A 26,428-nucleotide genomic window follows, 5' to 3' on the forward strand; every position below is an offset into this window, starting at 1 on the left:
AAAGAATTGTCTTTAATTTACAATGGCATTATGTACAAAAATGTTGCACGTTTGCAGAGTTTTTTAAGAACAACTAGAGATATGATCTGATGTGCAAGGGATGATATTTACTTTTTAATAGAAACTGACATTTGGTGTTGGTTGTTCATGTTTTGAGGCCATTTAATAGTAGAAAAAGCACATCCTTACGTAAACATGTAAAGCTGGATGAGAGGTAGCAGTCACCACATCCTTGATCTTTCATGTTCCACTTGCAAAAAGTAAAAATAAAAAAATAAAAAAATAAATAAATAAATATATATATATATATATATATATATATATATATATATATATATATATATATATATATATATATATATACAGTATATCTTATGTATGATAAATATTACATTTTTATTTGTTTACATTAGTTAATGCATTAGGTATCATGAGCTAACAATGAACAATATATATTTTACAGTATTTTATTCATCTTTGTTACTAATAAAAATACAACTGTTAATTGTTAGTTCAATGCATTAATTAATGTTAACAAATACAACTTTCGATTTTAAAAATGCATTAGTATATGTTGAAATTAAAATGAACCAAGATTAATAAATGCTGTAAAACTATTGTTCATTGTTAGTTCATGTTAACTAATGTTGATAACTAATGTTAATAAATGGAACCTTACAGTATTTTAAAGGTTACCAAAAATATAGTTTATAATAAATTGTCTCCAAAGTTTCCTAAAGTAAAATGTCTGCAATGCTCAATGATTTAAAAAAAAAGATTTTTCACACCTTCTGAATTTGATTCGGGCAAGCCAAGAAGTCCAGAGCAAGTTATGCTTTTTCCTTTCATACTATGTGTCACGTCTTGTATGGATGAGGCGAGAGAGCGGGATCAAGGTGCAGCAATCCTTTAACTGACAATGACAAGAAGGCGAGGATACACAGAAGACGATGACTTAGGATACAAAACTAGACAGTCATTTTAGTAAACATAAACAATAACTAAGAACAACTAACAAGAACTGACAAGGTTGGAACTGAACTAGAAGATATGTATACACAAGGTGCTGATGAGGGAATGGAGAACAGGTGGCTGAGGAACAGATGGCAGTGATGAGGGCAGTGCATTCTGGAAACATAGTCTGGGGGAAACAGAAGACAGAAGACGAAAACCACTTCAAAATAAGAGTCCTAGGAAACACAGTGACTGTGACACTATGAAAAAAAGATCACAATTTTAACTGGACCATTAAAGGTTTTTACAGTCTTATTTTGTTGATGTTACCAATTGTTTAATTAGTGTTTTGAATTTATGTACATGTTTGGCAGAATGTCAGCATAAGTTCAGTTCAGTTTGATTGTCTGGGGAAAAAAATGCAGTGAAAGTGAATGGTTACTTTTTTTGGTGTGCATTTTATCAAATCACAAATTTGGAGCCAATTAATCAATATTCTGGATGTTACATTGCCAGTAAAGGCTGTGGTTGCTAATTGGTATTGACAGCACAAAAGCCTGTCCTCATACATTGGCTGAGCTAATCATCTCTGACAGCCATGAGGTGATTCTAGTGTGGAATCTTACTCCAGAGGTGAAAGTTCACCATTGAATCAATGGTCACCAGGACAGCAGAGGATGAAAACAGCATCTTTGTTTTCATTTCTCTTATCAATGGGTCATCAGCCAGTGAATAAAGGTGTAAGATGAGAGAAAACAACAGAAACCATAGGCCAATAATGTAGCTTTATTTGATGCAGGTGGGTGACTCTGTAGGGGAGCCTTGATGCAGATCTGACAGGTTTGCATCTAATGATAAACATGCCTTCATTTCACTGTGCTGTCCAGAAACGAGAACTCTCAATGACAAATCATTATATTCAATGTAATTAAGCTTATTCATTAAGGCTGCAAGCAGGAGCAGAAGTCAGAATTATACTACAGGTACTTGTAATATGCAATCGGATTAGATGTTCTCAGATGACCCCAGGCAAGGTAATCTAACCCCTTTGACACATGACCATTTTAATGCCTGCCAGTAATACTGGTCTATCAGACTGAAAACAGAAATGAGAGAGCACCTAGGTAAAAGCATTGAACTAACATGTGACTGGCCTGTTAAAAGTAAAGGATAAACCTTAGTTTGATATTTATTTCTTACTCTTCATCAGATGTCTATTATGACTTTTTAATGTGACTTAAAGTAATAAGTCGGTCATATTAAATAGTACTTTTTCACACAAATAAAACCAGTTCATTTAGATTAACTACGCACCCAATCTCATGACAAGTCGTAATAATAGTTCGAGATTGTGAAATCATGAGAAATCATTCGAGTTAGCTTGTACAAAAAAGGAGGACTTTTACTTCCATAGAGAAAAATAAATGAAACGATGGATGATGTTATTACGATTCTTCTAACCCAAACCTAACCAACAAGTCCATCCCCATGTCAAAATCCTAATCGTAACCATGATTTTAATCATGATTTTAGGAAAATAACTTTGGTGTGCCACGGAAGAAAGAAAACATTGAGGTTTAAAATGAGACAGGATAAGCATGTTAGAGATTATTAACATACATCAACCAAGTTTGCTCACTGACATTTCCTAAGTGTCAGACTGGAGGCTAGATAAAATTTGATGCCTGTATTTTATCGATTGGAAATTCTGTTTGTTGTTTGGTTGGTGTCTATGGAACTAAAATTTAAGAGACTGTGATGAACTACCACACACAGCACACTTTTACATTACCTGAAATAACATTTTAAAGTGTACTTCATTAGTCTATTTGTCCTGAACTATTTCTTGTACATTGATGCTGTAATAACAAGTTTATATCCCTAGAATGCAGGTACAGTTGAGGGATTAAGATATTTTATATATCTTATATTTATAAAGGTATTAAAGGGCAGTTTTTAGTAAACAACAAAAAGAGAACTCCTACAACAAGGAGAAAACTCCTCGTCTGTCCTCAACCCAGATTGATGGTCTCCCTGACTTTATAGTACCTCTATCGATTTTGAAGGTGCTTGTCAGTGAAGCATAAAATTAACACTGTGTTATAGGGCATGGATTTCTGTCAGACCCTGACAAGATAACCCATTATTGGACGACGCTGCTAATTTGTTTTTGTTTATTCCCGAAGTGTAATGTAACTGCTTGAGCCTCAATGATAACTCTATTACCTGCAAATCCTCAGCAAGACCATTGACAGGCACTAATCTTGGCCTTACTCATAATTACATCAGGTTCTCGGGCCTTAATGAACCAATCTTTACTCTATTTTAGCTGCTTAATGCCGCACACACCCCTGGCATCATTAGTTTAATTGCCCGTGTTTGCAATGCGGGATTTTGACCTTTGCCCTGCCAAGTCAACTTTTTCTGTCTCTGTCTGTCTGTCTGTTTTTCTGTCTCTTTCCTTGTAGTCTTTATGGTTGTTGTGGAAACTAACTGCTGATTTTTAATGCTACCTGTGTTTAAATTCTGGACCATCTGCTATTTCCACACAATCCTATTATGTTTTAATATGAACATAATGAGATTGAAGCCATCTTTCTCTGCACACATCTTGTCATTTAATTAATGTTTGTCACTCAATTTGTCTTTTAAGTGGACAGCTTTTAACAAAATCCTCTGTCAGTAAACATAGGCTGATCAAATATTAAGCAGCCTATCTGTCACGGTCCTGTCACTCTGTCAGTCTGGGTTTTTGTGTGACAGGACTGTGACATCATCGTCCTATGTCTGTCTTGTGTTTCGTTGTCTGTCTTTTTGTGAGCACATGGCTTTGTTTTTTATTTTCCTGCCATGCGCTCTTCAGACTGTCTTGTGTTTCATGTCCGGAGCATGGTGTCTGGATCCTGACTTCCCTGTCTGGTTCGGTTTCAGTCTGTGTCGGGATCCGGACACTCATGCTCCACGTTCTGTCTGTTACTGATGTGAGTGCATTGCGCTTATGTCAACTTGGCGGCATGCACTAGCGTCAATAGTTTATGTCTGTCTCTCGCGAACACGGGTGCGCCTTGCGTTGCGCTGCATGCCCGGGTTGCGAGCTGTCTTCACATTGTCCTGAGGTTCGGTCACTTTGGTCTGAGGTGTCGGGTTTGTGTGTGGCCGAACTCTTGCACAGGTGTCCTGTCTCTTGTCACCTGTTGCATGCATCGCGTGGCGTTTGGCACGTGATGTACGCTCAGGCTTTGTCTAGTGTGGGAATGCGTGGCATTGCTTTGTTTGCCGTTGCTACGCATTCTCTCGTCTTGTCTGTCGGTTGGCATGAACGTATATTGCCTTATTATCTTAGTGATGTGCACTCATGCCATTCGGGTGTTTGTGTCTTGTGAGAGCACTTGGCTTTGTTTTGTTCCGTATTGCTGCATGTCTCTCAGTCTTGCGTCATACCCCGCCTCCTTGTTTGCCTATTATTAGTTCATTAGTCACACCTGCCCTGTCTGTTAACCTGTTTGATTTCTCTTCCTATTTTAGTCTCCTCGTGTGCTGTCCAGTGCCAGTTCATCTTGTTTGTTGGTCTTGTTCCAGTCGGTCCTGTGTGTTTTCCCCGTTTTCCAGTCCAGCCCGTTTTTGTTATTTTTTGCCCAGAGCCTGGTTTTACCCTTTGGGGTAGTTTTTGTTTTGGCTTTGTTTATTTTTTATATTAATAAAACCTTTTGTTTTTTAACTTTGCGTTTGGGTCCTGCTTCTGCAACTCTGACACTATCATTATGACTCCACTCTGTATTATCTTTAAAAAAATGTTTTTTAAATATATTCTCCCCTTTTTCTCCCCAATTTGGAATGCCCAATTCCCAATGCGCTCTAAATCCTCGTGGTTGCGTAGTGACTTGCCTCAATCCGGTTGGCGGAGGACAAATCTCAGTTGCCTCTGCGTCTGAGACGAGACCGTCAATCCACGCATCTTATCACGTGGCTTGTTGAGTGCGTTACCGTGGAGACATAGTGCATGTGGAGGCTTCTTGCCATCCACCGCGGCATCCACGCACAACTCACCACGTGCCGCACCGAGAGCGAACCACATTATAGCGACCACAAGGAGGTTACCCCATGTGACTCTACTCTCCCTAGCAACCGGGTCAATATGGTTGCTTAGAAGCCCTGGTTTCTAACTCGTGACTCATCAATACTCGCTGAGCTACCCAGGCCCCCACTCTGTATTATCTAAAGTTTAATCTTAAATCTATTATTTTTAGGTTCAACTCTGGTTTACTCTCTGGATTTTGTCATATTCATACACTGGTGGCCAAAAGTTTGGAATAATGTACAGATTTGGCTGTTTCGGAATGAAATTGGTACTTTAATTCACCAAAGTGGCATTCAACTGATAACAAAGTATAGTCAGGACATTACTGATGTAAAAAACAGCACTATTTGAAAAAAAATCATTTTTGATCAAATCTAGACAGGCCCCATTTCCAGCAGCCATCACTCCAACACCTTGAGTAATCATGCTAAATTGCTAATTTGGTACTAGAAAATCACTTGCCTTATATCAAACACAGCTGAAAGCTATTTGGTTCGTTAAATAAAGCTTAACATTGTCTTTGTGTTTGTTTATGAGTTGCCACAGTATGCAATAGACTGGCATGTCTGAAGGTCAATATTAGGTCAACAATGGCAAAAAAGAAAAGCTTTCTCTAGAAACTCATCAATCATTGTTTTGAGGAATGAAGGCTATACAGTGCTTGAAATTGCCAAAAAACTGAAGATTTCATACAAAGGTGTACACTACAGTCTTCAAAGACAAAAGACAACTGGCTCTAACAAGGACAGAAAGAGATGTGGAAGGCCAGATGTACAACTAAACAAGAGGATAAGTACATCAGAGTCTCTAGTTTGAGAAATAGACGCCTCACATGTCCTCAGCTGACAGTTTCATTGAATTCTACCCGCTCAACACCAGTTTCATGTACAACAGTAAAGAGAAGACTCAGGGGTGCAGGCCTTATGGGGAGAATTGCAAAGAAAAAGCCACTTTTGAAACAGAAAAACAAAAAGAAAAGGTTAGAGTGGGCAAAGAAACACAGACATTGGACAACAGATAATTGGAAAAGAGTGTTATGGATCTTAACTCCATTGAGCTTTTGTGGTATCAGCTAGACTGTAAGGTGTGGGAGAAGTGCCCGACAAGACAGCCACATCTATGGCAAGTGCTACAGGAAGTGTAGGGTGAAATGTCACCTGAGTATCTGAACAAACTGACAGCTAGAATGCCAAGGATCTGCAAAGCTGTCATTGCTGCACGTGGAGGATTTTTGGGTGAGAACTCTTTGAAGTAGTTTAAGAAGTTCTGAACATTTTTTTCAAATTGTAATTGTAATTTTTCACGTTATTAATGTCCTGACTATACATTGTGATCAGTTGAATGCCACTTTGTTGAATAAAAGTACCTATTTCTTTCCATAAGATCCAAATCTGTACATTACCAAACTTTTGGCCACCAGTATATGTTAGGGTCTTTAGTTTGATTGATACAGATTAGAGAATTAGAGAATGCATTTTCATTACTTCAATGAAAAGTTTCTAATAATTATTATGCTCTAGAAAGCAGTACAGCTCTGTTAAAGGAGGCAAAAAATGTACATACACCGATCAGCCACAACATTAAAACCACCTGCCTAATATTGTGTAGGTCCCCCTCGTGCCGCCAAAACAGCGCCAACCCGCATCTCAGAATAACATTCTGAGATTATATTCTTCTCACCACAATTGTACAGAGCAGTTATCTGAGTTACCGTAGACTGTCAGTTTGAACCAGTCTGGCCATTCTCTGTTGACCTCTCTCATCAACTAGGCATTTCCGTCCACAGAACTGCCGCTCACTGGATGCTTTTTGTTTTTGGCACCATTCTGAGTAAATTCTAGAGACTGTTGTGTGTGAAAATCCCAGGAGATCAGCAGTTACAGAAAAACTCAAACCAGCCCGTCTGGCACCAACAATCATGACATGGTCCAAATCATTGAGATCAAAATTTTTCCCCATTCTGATGGTTGATGTGAACATTAACTGAAGCTCCTGACCCGTATCTGAATGATTTTATGCACTGCTGCCACACGATTGGCTGATTAGATAATCACATGGATGACTATTGGAGCCAGATGGGCTGGTTTGAGTATTTCCGTAACTGCTGATCTCCTGAGATTTTCACACACAACAGTCTCTAGAATTTACTCAGAATGGTGCCAAAACTAAAAAACATCCAGTGAGCGGCAGTTCTGCTGATGGAAATGCCTTGTTGATGAGAGAGGTCAACAGAGAATGGCCAGACTAGTTTGAACTGACAAAGTCTACGGTAACTCAGATAACTGCTCTGTACAATTGTGGTGAGAAGAATATAATCTCAGAATGCTATTCTGAGATGCGGGTTGGCGCTGTTTTGGTGGCATGAGGGGGACCTACACAACATTAGGCAGGTGGTTTTAATGTTATGGCTGATTGTTGTATATGTTAAAACTGAGATAAAATTGTACAATAAGGTTGTGTTGGTTAACATTAGTTAATAAGAGGTAACAATGAACAATAATTTTCTGCACTTAATGATCTTGGTTAATATTAATTTTAGCATACATTAATGCATTTTTTAAAAATAGAAGTTGAGAAGAACATGAACTAACAAAGAAAAAACATATTATATAAGTTAACATTAACCAAGATTAATAAATCCTGTTAAAAAATATTGTTCATTGTTAGTTAATGATGTATTTAGTAATGTTAACAAATAGAACAATATTGTAAAGTGTTACTGAAATTATTCACTTTCTTTTTGAAAATATGTTTTAAGAATCACTGAGGTATTTGGCAAACACAAGACTAGAATGACTGATGCAATAAGCCCTACTCCTAATTCCATCATCAACCAGTGTTATCATTGTGTTCAGACTTTTTTCTCCAATAAAAGTTAAACTTTTATGTATTATGGCAGAGTTATGAAAATTTGATTTAAAACCAAAAGAAAACCTCAACTGGTAATTAAAGTGGAAAGCAGTACTTTATTTCTAATTATGCTACAAGTCAATGGTAAAAAAAAAAAAAAAAATCTTTCACTTGTTTTTTTTCTTCCCTTTTTAACCCCTGAGCACCACAATCCAGCTTTCCCATAATGCACTGGATTTATCCAAAGTGAATAAAAGGAAAAAAAGCATCATACACAGCAAATAATAGGATCTAAAATCTACCAGCATAGCATTGTTGACATAGCTAAACAAAGTAAACAATATGTTATTTTTTAAGCACATAAGTGAATCATATTTTTTCTAAACCTTTATCAAAATGATCTTATATGTCTTACATGAACAAATTCTCAAAACATTGTCATCTACAGAAAGCCTGTAAGCATGGTTTTGTAAAAGCTTTTTGTTTCACAGTCAACAAGCGCTCCAGAGTTTGTCCCGAAATCTCTGCAGTCTAGTGACATGAGCTGTACAGAGAACATGTGAAGGAACAGACCGTGCCACTGCTGTGAAAAAAATAAGAGCAAAGTCTCTTCATTTGCTGATCAAGAGGTAAATTACATTGAACAACAGGAATCAGACAATTGTGCATTGATTGTGCCCTCTGTAGTTCCACATAAATATACACTATATATTTCCATCACAACACAATGATGCTCAAGTTTACTTGTTTAATTCATACTTAAAAGTGTGCGAAAAATCTGGAGACAAACTGAATATACAACTTGGCCTTGCCTTTCAAAACAATTTGATCCAAGTGCTTAATATCAAGTTTTGCTACAGCAGAGACCAAATGAAAACTTTTCTTTGTTGCGCGTGTGATTAAAAGTTAAAGGTTAAAAGTTACAACAGTCAACCCTACAATATTGTCAACTCAGATCTTTGGTATTTGTAAAAAAAAAAAAAAAAAAGTACTGTTCAATCACAAGAGCATGTTTCCACATTCCAATCACATTTAAGAGAGTGTATAAAAAAAGATAATTACAATTTTATGTTAGTTTTAGTTCAGGTTATATCTTCTGAAAGCCACATTAAGTCCTGAATAGAATAGAAATGATGACTGAAGCAAACACTGGCATCAATGGAACATCTAAAGACTGCAAACCGTGATGTAAGCTACAACACTTAATTAAAAAAGTTAATAGACACAGCTTAACATAGTTTATAGTTTATCAGATATATTAAGGTGTTTTTCAGATCGATATAATAAAGATCTAATTTACAAAACCTTTATCACATCAATATTGAATCAATCTGAGCAGTTGAACACATAAAATAGGATCCTTCTGGTATTTTCTTTCCCCCAAGCATAAAAAAATGCCACTAACAAAAACAAACAAGCAATGCAAATCATGCTGTGTAAAGCCCTGTGTGGTCCAGCCTCTGGTTTTACAGAACGAGTCATGCAAACAAAAACGAATTTGGACCAGAAAGGCTATGATTGAAAACTGGCTGCTGTGATCATGTAGTTGGCACAGTCTATAACAAATGAGGTAGATGTGTGTTCATTATATATTCCCTTCTTTGGTAAAACAAAATAGAAAACAAAATCCAGTGATCTACTGAAAAAAAAAAAACAAAAAAAAAAACAAACATCATTTTCAAGTGGCTTCACAATAAACATAATAGAAATGAAATAAATGAGGTATATCTTGTATTCGTAATCTATTATCCATTTACAGGTTTACAGGATTTGTGAGGTATTTGGGCTGTAAAATGACTTTTTTTTTTTTCTTCATAAAAGTGGTGTCACTAAAAGCATTGAAACAGCCCAAGATTCAAAATGATAAAATAATAAATACAACTTGAAATTTTCTACAGAATTCTAACAAAATGACAATAACATCCTCCCATTTTCCTTACCAACAGAAAAGAGAATAAAAAGAAATAAACAACAAGAGCGTGAGCAAACAAAATGGAGAATGGAATAAAGAATGAGAGATGAAATCTCACATGCAAGTGCATTGTTGAGAACTCGATGAAAATTGGATTCTATTCACAACAGTGATAACACCTCATGAGCTGTTGGTTAGGATGGCCGCATTTAGCCTGTTTACGGTACATGCAATCTTGTTCTCGAAAGCCTCTCTTTTCTCATTGCAGTGCTCAACCATTTTGTTTGCATGATCAGCTTCCAGCTCACAATATAATTTAACCTCCCTTGACACCCCTTAAACCTGTATTAATCAATGTGACCCATTTTTTCCATCTACTAAACCATCTAATGAACACTTTTTGCTATTAAACACTAGCCGAGGTGGTGAAAAATCGTTAAACATTGTCGACAAGTGTTCCCCAAATAAATCAGCAATCAATGGAATATATTTTGCCATGGCTCTAGAAACAAACCCAGTCATGAGAGAGTAGGAGACATAATCATATCTGTTGTTCTCCCTGCTTTCTTCAGAATTAAGCTAAAAATGGCTGATTTTGCATATCTGTCTCACTTTTTAATAGATTCTGTATATGATTACTTAGATGTATGAAGTTCGTCCCATCGCAGCAGATAAACATCCCTTCCACATTTTTCTTTACAAACAGAACTTCAAGCAGTGATACAGTAAATAAGTTGTTCTCCCTGATCATTTGATGACCCAAGTAAAATGGGATGTGCTTTGCCAAAAATCAAAATTTTAATATCTTTTTAGCATGATACTTCACTATAATCACTCTCCATTGCATATTTCGGATATTTTGCAATGGCTTTAGATATGTGTGATGTTGCTGAAAAACTGTGCATTGTAATCATTATAAGTTATCAAATAAAGTCATAAACCACTATTATGTTGCTCGTATTCTCTTTGGTAATAGCTGACAGTAGCTCTTGCTGTTTGATTCAAGAATGCAACAGGTAAAGATACAGGAAAAGAAGAACAAGATGGACTCCTGTGCCAAAACTCCAGGATCTGTGAAAGAGAGTTAAGAATCCTGCTTTTAAAAATATCAGCGCTCTGTTTCAGGAACATCCAGTCCTCTCAGGTTCCTCACACTGTTTCTTGTGTTCATGGCATTGCCACACAGTATGTTTCAGTCACTCCACACTGAATAACATGTACTCAGATGAACAAAATTACAAGCTGCAACTTGCTGCATTGTAAATGTAACACACTTCAACTGTGCGACAATCAGCTTTTGGTGCTCAGCTTACTGATTTTGTCTTTTCCTTTTTTAAATTATTTTAATGGAAGTTTTTTAAGTAATAGACTCTTCTGTCCTGATTACAGGGGGGAGGGTTAGAAAAACAGTAAAAAGTTTACATTGAAGGAGACAGGATGAACTAAAGACCCTGCCTTAAATGACGATGGGGAAGAGTCGTGTTAGGTGTTGTGGGCTCAAGGGGAGGTGGCTGGCCCATGTGAGGAAGCGGTGGAGGAGGAGGAGGAGGATGGCGGCATGTGGTTGCTGAGACCTGGGCTGCTGCTCTTTACCTGAGAGCTGTGTTGGTGATGGATTCGCTGGTTGCCTGGCATGAAACCAATGGTTGGCTTACGGGCAAACAAGACCCCTGGAGTAAGCAGACAAATAATTTAGTTCGTTTAAGTTGGGCTGAAGTTAGATTCAAGGCATTTAAACAGTTGCATTCATTGGTTCTGTCAAAATCGAAGTGTTTGATATTTTAATGCAATAGTATGCAAACTATGTTGCCATATACAGTATACTGTATTTTTTAATAAGGTTTAACTGAACCAAATTTATGTGGTGAAATAATCATGTGTTTCCACAGTCCTAACAAACATTTTTGACAACACTCCCTTGCCAAAGCAACTGCTACATTTTGGTGGCAATTTCTCAATTGTGCAATGCAGGAGACATGAAAGTAGTACTTGAAGCCTACATTTTGATTATTTTCTGTATAATATTCACGAGAAAAAGTACAGATGCTAACAAAACAAAAAACTAAGTAGTTGAGATACTAACTAAAAGCAGTGACACTATTAACTTCAGCAGTGTAACTAACTTTGCTTTCAAAATAGTGTAGCTTTTCCAGTTACAAGCTACTCCCTCCAACAAATTACACTGTAGTGGGAGTATAATTTTATGTCATGTATAGTTGCTATAGTATAGTTGCAATAACATTTATAGTATAATTGCTGTTCACCTTTTTAATCCTGTCACCCTCATTGAGATTCTTACTATATTTGTTTCAGATAAATACTGCTCTGATCACAAATGTATAAAAGGATATGCTTTCTCCAAATAGCTTTGATGTAGTTAGCTAATTTTTCTTATTATCTTAAAGGGATAGTTCACCCAAAATTTAACTCACTCATTAACTCACCCTCATGCCATCCCAGATGTGTGTATGACTTTCTTTCTTCTGCAGAACACAAATGAAGATTTTTGAAAGAATATCTCAGCTCTGTAAGTCTATACACTGCAAGTGAATGGGTACCCAAATATTTAAGCTCATAAAGTCAGCATAAAAGCAATCCTTAAGACTCCAGTGGTTAAATCTGTATCTTCTGAAGCAATATGATACAGTAGGTGTGGGTGAGAAACAGAACAATATTTAAGTCTGTTTTTACCATATATTCTCTTGCCTGCCCAGTAGGTGGCGATATGCATGAAAAATGTGACTCACCAAAAACAAAAGAAGAAGAATGTAAAAGTGAAAGTGGAGGGTGATAGTAAAAAAAATGACTCAAATATTGATCTGTTTCTCACCCAAACCTATCATATTGCTTCTAAAGATATGGACTTTACCACTGGAGTCGTATGGATTACTTTTATGCTGACTTATGTGATTTTTGGAGCTTCAAAATTCTGGCAGCTATTCACTTGCATTGTATGGACCTACAGAGCTGAAATACTCTTCTAAAAATCTTCATTTGTGTTCTGCAGAAGAAAGAAAGTCATACACATCTGGGATGGCAGGAGGGTGAGTAAATGATGAGAGAATTTTCATTTTTGGGTGAACTATCCCTTTAACAGTTATTTAACTATAAATTATGATGAGTAGCTTATACAGTAGCTAGACAAACTAAAGTTTCAAAGTAGCTTCCCCACCAGTGAAATTAAGGTATTGAAAAAACTCTATGTTCTGGGGCTATGAATCTTTACTGGAAGCAATCATTCAGTGAAAAATGGATGCCACTTCAACTTGATCTCCTCCACTGAAACGTTCCCAGCAAGCTTATGAGCCATCTTCTAGTAATTACTGTCTCCCGCACATCAAGCACAAGCACTGTATCTAGCTAAGGTACAGGGCCATTCTCTCGGGCACGAAAGACAATAAGCTCCATCGACCTCCCAGTGCCTGGGCCCAATTTTAAGATATTTAACTTTTTTAACTCTATTGAACTCGCCACTTCATTACGATGGATTTTATAGCAAAGACATCAAATTGTGTGGAGGACTAAGCGAGGGGGTGCTGCTATAACTTATTGAATTTTCTGCCTGCAATTACATCAGCAAACGGTGCTCTATTTACCTGTGTAGACAACCCCATTTATTTCTATTGACATGTTGATGCTGCTAATGCCGTTGGTAGACAGGTTCAATGCGGTCTCTTGTCTATCATCTGTCAAGAGAGGAGCCAAAGAGCGAGAGAGAGAAAAACTCAATATGAGCATTTATAAAAGGAACACAAGAAGCAAGAGAAGCATTGGTGATAACTCATGAGTGACAGGATAAGGAAGGATTTATTAAAAGATTTAAAGGGGGGGGGGGGGGTGACTTCCACTTGTGTTCTCTAGATAGGGAACAGCACAGGGGACACCTGTGTCAAATGCTCTGACCATTTCTTACAAAAGCCCATTGAAACTGTTAACATTACACGCAAAGTATTAAATAGAAATACACTAGGCAATCAGATCCATTTTTTGCTAAAAAAATTGCAAAGGATCCATATTTCCAAGAAGTCAGCTACTATTACATTTATCAAATCAAATCCCTTTATTGTCACTCAAACATATACACTAGTGCAACAGTGGGTGAAAGTCTTGGGTGCAGTTCCCAGCAACACAGCAGTATGACAATTACAATAAATATTTAGTGGATATTGGTGTGCATTTCATCAAGTAACAGAAAATATCATTTCAAAAAATAGAAAAAGCAACAGCTGTTAGATGATTGAAGAAAAAAAACAGTGATGCAGAAGACAACATGCATTTTACTCATGACTAGCCTGCAATCATAGCACACTCTCTGTCATTAGGTTATGAAGGTGCACTGCAATCATTACCATTAGACAAATAGCTAGACAGCAATAATCAATTTTCACAATTTACACCTAATTAAGCAGATTTGTTTATTTTTTTGTGAGTGTGTAACCCTTATTAAAGTTTATTTATAATGGTAAGGTATTATTTATTCAAAAATGTATTCAGTACATGGTTTTGTTATAGGAGATTGGAAAGATAATGTTTGAGGCATCTTTTGTTTGGCAGTCAAGCCTGAAGGTTTCCCAGCTGCCGCTGGCTGTTTGTGATCCTCACTCAGCCCAGAGTAAATAACCTCCAGTTCCCTGTCTGTCACTCATTCGACGTTGTGTCGATGTAGTAACACTAGGGGTCACTCTTGGGAGCCCCAAACACCTCTGCTTTTTTTAAAAAAGGCCAATGAGAATTGGCGAGTGGAATTTGCATGCCACTCCCCCGGACATACGGGTATAAAAGGAGCTGGTATGCAACCACTCATTCAGATTTTCTCTTCGGAGCCGAGTGGTTGTATTCAGTGCACTGAATTCAATTCCCTCCAAAGACACCCCTCAAAACTGCTGGATTTATAGCGCATTTCAGCGGCTTCTCCCCCTCTGCACCCGTGGAGTGCAGAGAACGCCCCTGGGCGCTTCGACAGAGTGAAAATAAGAGAGTATATTCTAAAAAAGTTTAATTTTAAAAATAAAGTAAACTTTTCATTCACAAAAAGAGGCCCCTCTGCCCCCGGTCGCCATGCTCTGTAAAATCTCCTCCCCCTTCGGATAGGACCTACAATGGGACCTCTCCACATGACATACTTCCGACAAGACTCGGTAAGAACATGTGACGTATTCCACTCAAAATCTCCCCCCCCCCCTTCTTGGGCGGGGTGTGGTCTCCGTGGTGTCTTCCCTTTGGGAGGGACACCCCCGACGTAGACACTTATGGCTCCCAGTCGGTTAACAAATTCCACTCTTTTTGGGGAGAAAAGAGAGCAAAACAGGCCTCGGCTGGGCTAGCCTGTCCTTATTGTTGGGCAGTCGACATGTTCCTGCAGGACCGTTCGACGCTCATAAGAGCATTGGGGGAGGTTACGTGACGGCCTGATGCGCTGGCTACAAGGCACACAGCGGTCTGCCCGTCACACACCGCCAGTTCATGTAACACAGTTCAGATAGTTGTGGCATTTTGTATAGGGACCCCTAGTGTCACTACATCGACATAACGTCGAGTGAGTGACAGATAGGGAACGTCATGGTTACTTTCGTAACCTCCGTTCCCTGATGAGGGAATGAGACGTTGTGTCCCTCTTGCCACAACGCTGAACTACCCGCTGAAATGGCCGGGACCTGGTCTCAGCTCCTCAGCACAAAACCTGAATGAGTGGTTGCATACCAGCTCCTTTTATACCCGTATGTCTGGGGGAGTGGCATGCAAATTCCACTCGCCAATTCTCATTGGCCTTTTTTCAAAAAAGCAGAGGTGTTTGGGGCTCCCAAGAGTGACCACTAGTGTCACTATATCGACACATCTCGTTCCCTCCATCAGGGAAAGGAGGTTACGAAAGTAACCATGACGTTTTCTCTACCCTCATCTCCATTATTTTACCCATAATGTTATCTCTACTGACTCATGTCACAATATGATATTATATAGACATCTGGGTCAATATAACCCAGATATAATATTGTTTAGTGTATAGGTGCTCAAAACGATTAAATATCTTTTCCTCACTTATTGCTCATTCATCTTCACTGGATTTGCCTAATTATATTCTTTGCTTGTTTGAGAGTAATTTTTTGGTGAAATAGAAATAAATGAATCTGCGTTAACCTAATGCTACAGAACGTTTCCTAAAAATATTAATGTAAAAAATGTAGCTAAAAATATTGGTACTTGGCATTAGAATTATAGACTAGTACTGCGAGGTAAAATCGCTCTTTGAAATTTTTTACCCCATCCTTACCAAGTAGGTTCCATTATTATTAGCTACTTGCTAATCATTACCATTATTAGCCAGTAGCTGAAGTCAGTCTTAACCTTTGCTTCACAATTACAGTACATGCCTTTCCATGAGAAACATGTAACCTCTGTGGTTGATATCATGGCAGACACATTGTTATTATATTACAATACTGCACATGCTTAATTATAAAGGTTGTGACTTTAAATTGCAATGTTACGACTTCTAAGAATATTTTAAGCTGACTGGACAATACCACAAACTGCACTGCATTTTACATTTAGTCTACAAATGGTTGCTACTTATCAATCTTCTCCAATAAAGCATCTTTCAAGAGGAGAGAAATTAAGCTTGTGCCTCTGTTAAGAGTTTTTAATTTCACGTTTTTGTAACGCCGATGACAATAAAGAGGCTTTTATGAGAACATGAACTGACCATTTCAGGACAATCTTAGCACTCCATCTTCTTCACTCACCTCTGTTGTTAAGTTTAATGTTCATAGGTAGCTGAGTTGCCATGGCGAAGAGATTCTGCTGCAATGCATGCTGCATTATCCTCTGCTGCTCCTCTGCCATAAGTATCACTTTCTTCTCCGGTGGCTCTCCAGACTCCAGCTTCTCCCGCAGCTGTTCCAATGCAGCCGCCTGCACAGCTGCTGCAGCTGCAGCCTGGGCTGCAGCAGCCTGAGCTGCACTGTGATGGCCGGCAAAACACACAGGGATGCCCACTCTGTTAGTCAGGCAGTTGGAGAGCATGGTGTCTTCTGTGGAGCAAAAAAGCATCATGAGATCTGTGTGTAATAACTGTGAAGTCTGAATAAAGTGGTAACCTCCAATTGTTTCCTTAAGGAGCTATTTCTACCTGATCTAACACTTAGAATGAGTTTTGTTGGTGTAACCTAATGTATTCAGGTTGATTCAGCGATGTTAAATAATATTTTTTGACCAGTTAATTTAGAAGTCACCACATGTAGTACATTTTTTAAGGTTAACATTTTTTACAGTTGTGTGACTGATGTGACTCTAAAGGTTTTTGGGTCACTATTTGACCTGCACTTTCATACTATAAACTATACACCATTCTATACAATAGTTTCAACCGATACCTTCAACTTTATACTTTATAGTCACTTTGGATAAAAGCGTCTGCCAAATGAATACATGTAAATATAAATAAATGTAAATGTATATTGCAAAGCGATTGTGAAAGTGAAAAGCACTGAACAGACACAGCATTGAACATGTTAATGCATTTGGTATCATGAACTAAAAAGTAAACAATATTTTTGACAGAATTTTTGGTTAATGTTAATTTATTATAACACAATTGCTCATAGTTAATGTTAGTTCAATGTATTAATGTTAACATACAACTTTTAATTTTAAAAATGTATGTTTTGCTGTAAAGGTATTGTTCATTGTTATTTCATGTTAACTAATGTAGTTAAATAATGTTAATGAATACAACCTTACTGTAAAGTATTACCTTGCACAACTACATTGTAAAAAAATTTTTGTCAGGTAACTTAGAAATGTATAAAATATGACTTATCCACTTTTTACAGTGTATATTCTTTGCATGTAACGTTATCGGTCTGCATTGTATGCTACAGTACATTTTAATATTTGGAAATAACATCCACATAGGGAAGCATGAGTATGAAACACAAGCCATGCAATATGCTCTCAGTTCTATTTAAAGCTGCTTTGTAAACACTATAAACACTGTCAGATTTGTAAGGGTCTTTGATCCTTCCAGAGTTGCGTGACTTGTCTTTTTCCATATGGGCACATTACTGGATCATGAAACTCTTTGTGTTTCATTTCTCCTGCTGGCAGAGTGGGCAAGAGGAAGTCCTGCAAGCTGTTTCCTGTCCGCTCTGATGATCACTCAGGCCACAGTGAGGAATCAACATGAGTAAGAAGTGCCAGTGTTACTGTGTAAGAGAGATGACTTCTCATTTGGTGGGTCTAGGATGGGTTGTAATTTAGATGGTATGCAATAACATTACAAATTCCTGATAAAGAATATAATTTAATTAATTAATTAATTTATTTATTTGTTGTCCTTATCTTTTCACTAGTCAACAAGCAAAGCTTTTTTCTTGTTATATTATTTGTAAGGGATAAAATAAACTCTTGCTGAGTGGTCGAGACAACTACTTGTCTAATAAATAAATAAATAAATGCACATAAAATACTAATTTGGGTTGAAATTATTTAATAATATAATTATATAATAATTATCTATTTTACATATTACATATTTATATAATTTTATTTATTGAAGATTGATCACAGGGTGATATGATAGACATGAAAGTAGCATTGATTATTATTGTTACTCCTCGACCCCTTCCACATCACAACCCCCATCCCCCACCCTCCCAATGCTTATAATGTACAACACTCCACCCCCAACCCACTCGACAGATACATGGGGCGCAAAATTTTGTTTCGCGTACCCGCTCAGAAATGGGTAGCTGCGCCCCTGACAGTAGGATTAATATGCAGACTTATAGCCAACTGTAGAACACAAGCAGTCGCTGAGGCTTGCTCACAAAGTGAAACAAAAAAAAAACCTTTCTTGATAACAGGGGACTGAGTCATGTGCCCGCCATTAGGAGTGGGCATGCTGATGTGGGGCATCTGGAGTTTGGGGGAAGCCAGCAGTGTGGGGGTACCCATGGGGGAGTAGTTGAAGAGGGTGGAGCCATAACTCTGTCTCCGCCCTTCACGTCGGTTACTGTCGATAGCTGCCTGGAGCTCGCCGGGAGAGCTCAATCCCCGCTTTTCACATTCATAAGGATAAAGGTATTTCATATACCTGTAAAAAAGAGACAATGTGAGAAAAAAGAAGATTGTCCTGTGGCTGTATGATGGTACAATGAAATGAGAAACTGTCAAATGGTAGAGATTTTGCCATACCGTTTTTACTATGACACAATTTAAAATATCCAACATGAAGCAGAAAATTAAAGTCTACTCTGAAACTGTCTTTCAGCAGAGCGGAGTGGAAGTGGAGCGAGGAGTGGGGTGGCTTGGTTTTGCCTGTAGCGAAAAGTGTGTTTTTTGAAAATCAGAGCATCGTTGTTTTGTCTCGCTTCAAGAGCGCTCCACAGACACTCCATCACGAGCACAACACATGTTAACGGCCCATAATGCAATAATCCACTATGTGTTAAGCAGTGTTACATTTATTTTTCATTTAATACATCTTCTGCAAGGAGGTTTGTGGTATTAAAAAGCATATTGAAATAACTTTACAGTGGAGCGGTAGTTAGGCACAAATTTTACCATAGAGCTAACATGGAGTGGGGTTTCTATTTTCAGGGAGTGCGGAGCAAACGAGGAGCAGGAAATAGACAAACCAGAGTGGAGCTGGAGCGGAGTTATTATAGAATGCTTTGAGCACGGAGGGGACATTTTTGCAGCTCCACTCCACCCACGTACTCTGGTAGCAGGCGAGCGTTACCAGTGTAGACAGTAAATATGATTCCACAAGTCCTTCAAATACCATGTTTTTCTTATGGTAGCCAACAGGGCCACAGGAGAATTGAATTTCTTTAAGTGTATTGTAATTGTGTTAAATGACGGTGCTGAGAGTGGACTTGCACAAACAAGCTCATGTGCTCTTCAAGAAGGTCAAGGATTTACAAAGAAAGCAAAAACAGAACCAGCACAATATTTCTGACACAAATGGAAAAAACGAAATGACACACTGCCGTGTTCATGGATCAGGTTAGGATTTTTTTGAGTAATGTGATTTGATGTTTTCAAGAAAACAGTTCTTAGTTAATTATAATAATAAACAGGTAGTTCACCCAAACATGACAGAATATTTATTATTTACTCACCCTCATGTCATGCTACTATTTTTTCAGTGGAACATGAAGGAAAACTCATAAGGGTTTGGAGCAAGGGTGAGTAAAATTACTAGTAACATTTTCATTTTTGGGTGAACTATACTTTTAATTGTAAACTTTATTGCAATTACATGTTCACTCCATTGAAATAATATCTTCATTAAACTTACATTCTCATGCTGATTTAATGCTTAAAAACAGCATTATTCTTAAGATGATTGATCACAGTTGCAATTCTATCTACAAATTTATCTCTCTGATTCTGCAATCTTTGTCTTATATCCACTCGAACCCTGTCAAATATACTTTCCCCTTCACTCTCTCTATTTTAAAAGTAGATAATTGAATTGGATGAGATAGTCAAGAATCAACTGGCTGTTATCAACAGGTTTTTCCCCTTTAAAGTTATCTCACTCACTGTGTTCGGAGGGTAAAAGCCGCACTGGTGATGGAGGTAGGGAGGTTCAGGCCTTTGGTAATCTCACGCCATATTTTCTTATTAATGACTTCTACTAAGCCGCCTTTTTCGGTGACAAGCTTGTAGAGAGTGTAGAGATCCAACACCTGCTTGGCCATGATAGGGATCCGATTCACTGGAGTCCCTGCAAAAAAAAAAAAAAAAAGGGGGGGGGGGGGTGGAAGCACAATATCCACAATCAATGCCATTAACTTAAGGTCATTGACAGGCCTCTCTGCCGCTTATAATGCCAATCAGTAAGGCATAAGTAAATGTCCAACAGATTCCCACTCCACTTAGTAAAAATATCACTTTTTGCCTTCAATCAAAGGTCTCTGCTGTCTGTTTCACTAGAACTATAAAGATCTATTGCTTTTCTTTTGGAGCAAGAGTGCGTCTGTCTCATTTAGTAAAAGTAAAATTTTGCAGGTTATATTCTCACATACTGAATATTGTATTTGTAAGTTATTGTATGTCCAACCTTAAACACTGCACACCTCACCTTTGCCAGTTAATTTGCTGAATGAAGAAAAGAAAAAAAACCTTGGTGATAATTTGTGCTCACGATTTAATGTTCGGCTGTAATGTGTGAAGAGGATTAGCCCTTTGTGTGCTTTTGAGACCGGCTGACCTCAAGATAATTAACCTGTATTTTGCTGATAGAGTTATATTGTGCTCATTGGATTTGCCATAATAGCAATCAATGCCCAGAGAAATATAGAGCAAACAACAGCAAGGAGAGCCACGGACTGAAAAGAGCAAGGAGAGCAGAGCTATGGTCTATCAAGTTAAAACACATCAATTAAGACTTGTAAGCATGCCTTAATTTTGCCTCTCTGGCATGTAAACTAAGAGACACTATTAAAAGTAAAGATTTATTTGCCCTCCACACTGAGACAATTCTGGCATTAGATCTAAAGCACCACCACCATCTAAAACAATCAACTGATGTTTCTAACTTCTCCTCAAACTGACCAAACAAGTCACTGGAGAAAAAATAAATATAAGGGGTCTGGAGAAAAAAAACACATAAAGCTTATTAAGAACACACACACACACACACACACACACACACACACACACAAAAGCAGTGCTCTCAGTGCTAATCATGCTACTTTATGTCAGATTTATGCTACTTTTTGTCAGATTTTATGATAAAAACCACCAAAATCTGAACATTTGAAAGGGACAACTTCAAGTATTTCAATAATTGTAAAATAGTCTAGACAAATTGCATGCAACACCTTGGTGTTTCCCAACCCTTTTTGTCTTAGTATCCCTTCATCAACACTAAACCGAAAAGAAATGTGCTCCTACTAATTCATTAAACTGGATATCATTTAGCATTATCATTTATATTATTAAAGTCACTTTAATAATGATTTTAAAAAATCAATACTGTGGGTTATTTCTATTTGTTCTAACCCTTAAAATAATTTTCATTGATGTAACGTAATATAATCAGGCTGATTCAGTCACGTTAAATCATATATTTCACTTGAATAATGATACAAATGTGTTCCCACATGGAGCACATTTTTTTAGTTACCTGCCATTTTTTTTTTGTTACATTTATTCATTTAGCAGACGCTACTACCCAAAGCCACTTACAAAAAGGTTTTTGTTGTAAATATTATTATTATTATTTTTTTTTTTTACAGTGTAGCACATATATTCTGCTACGAGTGTCATTCAATTAAAAAAATAAAAATAAATAAAAAATGTGTGTGTAAATCATTCATAAATCCAACAATTTACATACAAATTTGTTCTGATCATGTTTCATGAATTATTTCATTTTATTCCTATTGTTGCATTACACACATTATTGTGTTTTCTATCCTTAAAAAGGAACTTAAAAAAAGAGATTAATCATGATTAGTTATATTAATCTATTTTTTTAATTATTTTTTTTATATAGGTTTAACAAAGCAAAAATCAAAGCCTTTCCAAGTACCCCCTGGAACTTGCTTAATTGCCCACTGGGAGTGAATCACTGCTATAATGCACAAAGTTAAATCACAATAATGCACAAATAATTATTTATTCCCATGCACAAAAGCCCAAACTAAACAAGGCTGAAGCAATAAATAAAACCTGACTATACAAAAGCCACCTTCGGACTAAAGTGAACTTGGATAAGCGTCTTTAAAACAAGATTTACGAGCACTCGATATCCAAGGTGATGTATTCATCTCCTCCAGTTCCCTGAAAGAGATGCAGCGAATAAAGGCCAGTGTGAGCTTTTGTCATCCCAAACAATTTGATCTGGTCATGCATCATTATTACAATGAGTGATTGTGGACTGCAGAGAAACACGTTTCGCCAAACTTACATAGCTGCCTGCTGTTAATTGCTCACTGGCTAAAAAGGTTTAATTGAAAATGTGCTGAAGGGAATAAGATGGTGTTGGGGCCAATCATCTATGTTGCTGCCTTCATCAGCAGTCTGTGTTTTCATCATTCACTTCAAGCAGATAATGGAAGGAGAATGTGCCTGCAATGCTTGCTCTTCCCAAGCATGAAATGAACAGGCTAATTTGTAAACAAAGCTAGAAAAAAAAACTTTATCCATCTGTATAAAACAGGCAAATTGCACTTATAAGACCAAACAAGCTTGAGTAAGTCCTCTATCATGTGTTTGTCAGGGAGACAAGCTACATTTACATTTACATTACATTTATTCATTTAGAAGCAGATGCTTTTATTCAAAGCAATTTACATATGACTCATTACACGAGTGATTCATCCAAAAGTGTAACAGCTTTGCCTACGTTTTTCTTTTTCCTTTTTCAGTATTCTTAAAAAAACTACAATATCTTCTTCTTGGGTTGAAACCAGCACATAAGTAAAAAATGTAAAATTTAAGGGGCCTGGGTAGCTCAGTGAGTAAAGACGCTGACTCCCACACCTGGAGTCGCGAGTTCGAATCAGGGCATGCTGAGTGACTCCAGCCAGGTCTCCTAAGCAACCAAATTGTCCTGGTTGCTAGGGAGGGTAGAGTCATGTGGGGTAACCTCCTTGTGGTTGCTATAGTGTGGTTCGCTCTTGGTGGGGTGGGTGGTGAGTTGTGTGTGGATGCCGTGGAGAATAGCGTGAAGCCTCCACACGCGCTATGTCTCCGTGGTAATGCGCTCAATATGCCACATGATAAGATGTGGGGATTGATGGTCTCAGACCCAGAGGCAACTGAGATTTGTCCTCCTCCACCCAGATTGAGGTGAGTCACTATGCCACCACGAGGACTTAGAGTGCATTGGGAATTGGGCATTCCAAATTGGGGAGAAAAAGTAAAATGTAAAATAAAGTTAAAAATTCTATAAATAAAATGGCCAGCCAACCACATATAATTGTGAAACATTGAAAATGTATAAGAACAAACATGGACAATCACAATTCACTTTCACTGACATATTCAGATGGGGCAGATATGAAGTTATAAGACTTAATCTTATGACTTGCTATTTATAATGATATTCCTCCTTTGCCTTATACGAATGCTCCCTCTCATATATATATATATATATATATATATATATATATATATATATATATATATATATATATATATATATATATATGCTGATATATTAGAGGAAGATCCAATAAATATGTGTGTGGTGCTTTGTTTTTAAAGATCAAGAGCTTTCCTAAAAAAGTAAACTACTAAAAACATACAGTTACGATATTGCTGGCTGAAAACACCCTGGAGTGCTCACTGTAGTAAATAAGGAGTACTAAAAAAAGATACTTTCATTCTATATTTTTGTTTTTATCTTCAGCAAAATGGCATTTCCGTACGGATTCAGGCATGTGCTATCGACCTGACTTCTTTCCTGTATGGAAGCAAGAGTGAAATTAGACATGAACTGACAGAAAAAACTGTGGCTGTCGCTCAACTTGCCTTTCATTCTCCTCATTAGTATTTCAGGTAACTATGAGAGCATCAAATATTGATTTATTCAAAAGAAAGTGCTGATGCTGCCCTAGATGTGATCAATTTATTGTTGCCTCCCTGTGGGAATCATGAGTCAAAGTGGGAATTTATCAGTTTACAATGGGCAATAACACTTGCATTGTTCCTATTGCTTAAAGATTAGGGGCTGTAAATGAGCCCATCACTCCAAGTGACTTCCATGATGGACGTATATATTCTTCAGAACCCATCACAGAAACTTAAAAGAAAGGATGCAATTAAGTGATTTCCATCAGTGGTCGACTAATGAGACAACCATACTAGAGCCAGTATCAACCAAAGGTTTTAATCGAACTATCATAAAACAAAAGTCTATGTCAGGATTATTAAAGTTTTGAAATTTAATTTAGTTTAAATTTCTATTTTATTTTCAATTTGTGCTTTCAATTTAGTTGAGTTTTTGTTAATTTTCACTCTATGTCTGTTAGTTTTAGTCTATTCTGTATTTTTGGCTTTAGTTAATTTTTTTATATTTATATTTATTCTACACTGGTAACCTGCAATTGTTACCTCAAGGATGTATTTCTACTTGATTTAACAAACAAAAAACACTTTTGTTTGTGTACCCCATTTTTCAGGTAAATGTTATACACCGAGATTAAATAAAAATTTTCAATAAAACCAGTTAATTAAGATGTTACCACATGAAGCACAGGTTACCTGAATTTTTTTTTCTTCTTTTTTTTACAGTGCACACAGTAAATGTGCTTCATGTGGTAACATCTAAATTAACTTGTGTTATTCAACTCTGAACAAAAAAAATTATTTAACATCGCTAAAACAACCTGATTACTAGGTAACACCAACAAAACTAATTATAAGAGTTAGAACAAGTCAAAATAGATCCTTAAGGTAACAATTGCAGGTTACCACTATTTACAGTGTAGTTTAAATTTTTTGTTAAAAGTTAATGCGTTAGATGATACAACTAAAATATGTTTGATGGAGATACATTTTTCAGGACTGCTTAGTGTTATTACTATATGTTTAATGAAGGTAGGCTGCAAAAGTAACATTTTATAATATACTATGTATCAAAAATTAAAACTAAAACTAAAATTAATTTACATTTATGCATTTGGCAGATGCTTTTATCCTATGCGACATACTGTGCATTCTAGGTATACATTTTTGAGACCTTTTATGTTTTAGTTAGTTTTGGAGTCATGAAAATGCTATTTTAGTTTAGCTTCAGTTTTTATGGTAGTTGTTATTTCAGTTAACCGAAAACTTTTCATTTAGTTTGTATTTGTTAATGATAATAACACTGTTTTTCAACAAATTCATAAGATTTCTCCATTCTGACAGAGGTATAATTTGCCCTTTGCAGTCAACTGTACAAGTTTCATTAACAGGTCTTAAAACAGCTGGTCATAAATACTTCTCTCTATATAAAGCTCTCTGGGGGAGCATCTACATTCTTCCATGAGCTGAGCTCAAACACAGGCCTGTTTGTGTTGAGCTGTGAAATAGAGGCAGCCATTTTGATGTGAAAAAAGATATGGCCATCTCAGTACACCGAGAACCTTGCGACAAACAATCTGTATTTGACAGGTTATGATTGATGAAGGCAAGGTCCAGGGGACACTGGAAAGGCCAATGACCTCTGGTCGCAGGCCAGGCCTACAGGGGACCACAGTCCTGGCAAGAATTCACTCACAGTGGGGGAGAAATTTTTGTGTATTGATTTTTAATGTGTTCCGGACACTTTTCTTTTCCTTACTGTCATCAAAATGTAATCTGATCCTGTGACTAAACACTGTGGAATTTCAGTCTGGGAGTGGAATTTGGTTTGGAAATATTTTATTTGAGATAATCCTTGATACTTTTACATTTGCGTAATTTTGACTATGTTAAAATACTTTCTCTCACTGCAGCTATGTGAAGCTATTAAAACATTCCTCTGTTTGTTTGAACATCTTGACAAAGCAACATTGGCTCAAACAATAGTCTGAGTATGGGGGCGGGGCTATCTGTTTTTTCTAACCAAAGGTCGACGGAGGAAAAGTTAGGGAAACCTGCTTGAAAACAATCTTTATTTTTGCAGTTACACTTGGTTACACTAGTGG

General features: G+C 37.1%; 1 protein-coding gene across 1 annotated transcript in view; it reads right to left on the bottom strand.

The window, feature by feature from the left end:
- Window positions 1–7,989: 7,989 nt before the first annotated feature.
- The window catches only part of LOC127439982 (AT-rich interactive domain-containing protein 3A-like), an 88,795-nt gene continuing 70,356 nt past the window's right edge, over window positions 7,990–26,428 (bottom strand). Inside the window, 5 exon segments of the mRNA XM_051696312.1 lie at window positions 7,990–11,464; window positions 13,391–13,480; window positions 16,538–16,825; window positions 18,644–18,888; window positions 20,346–20,529. Of these exon segments, the coding sequence (XP_051552272.1) occupies window positions 11,292–11,464; window positions 13,391–13,480; window positions 16,538–16,825; window positions 18,644–18,888; window positions 20,346–20,529 (980 nt within the window). The 3' untranslated portion in view covers window positions 7,990–11,291.

This window comes from Myxocyprinus asiaticus, chromosome 4 (genome assembly GCF_019703515.2).
Source record: "Myxocyprinus asiaticus isolate MX2 ecotype Aquarium Trade chromosome 4, UBuf_Myxa_2, whole genome shotgun sequence".
In the NCBI taxonomy this organism is placed as follows: domain Eukaryota; kingdom Metazoa; phylum Chordata; class Actinopteri; order Cypriniformes; family Catostomidae; genus Myxocyprinus; species Myxocyprinus asiaticus.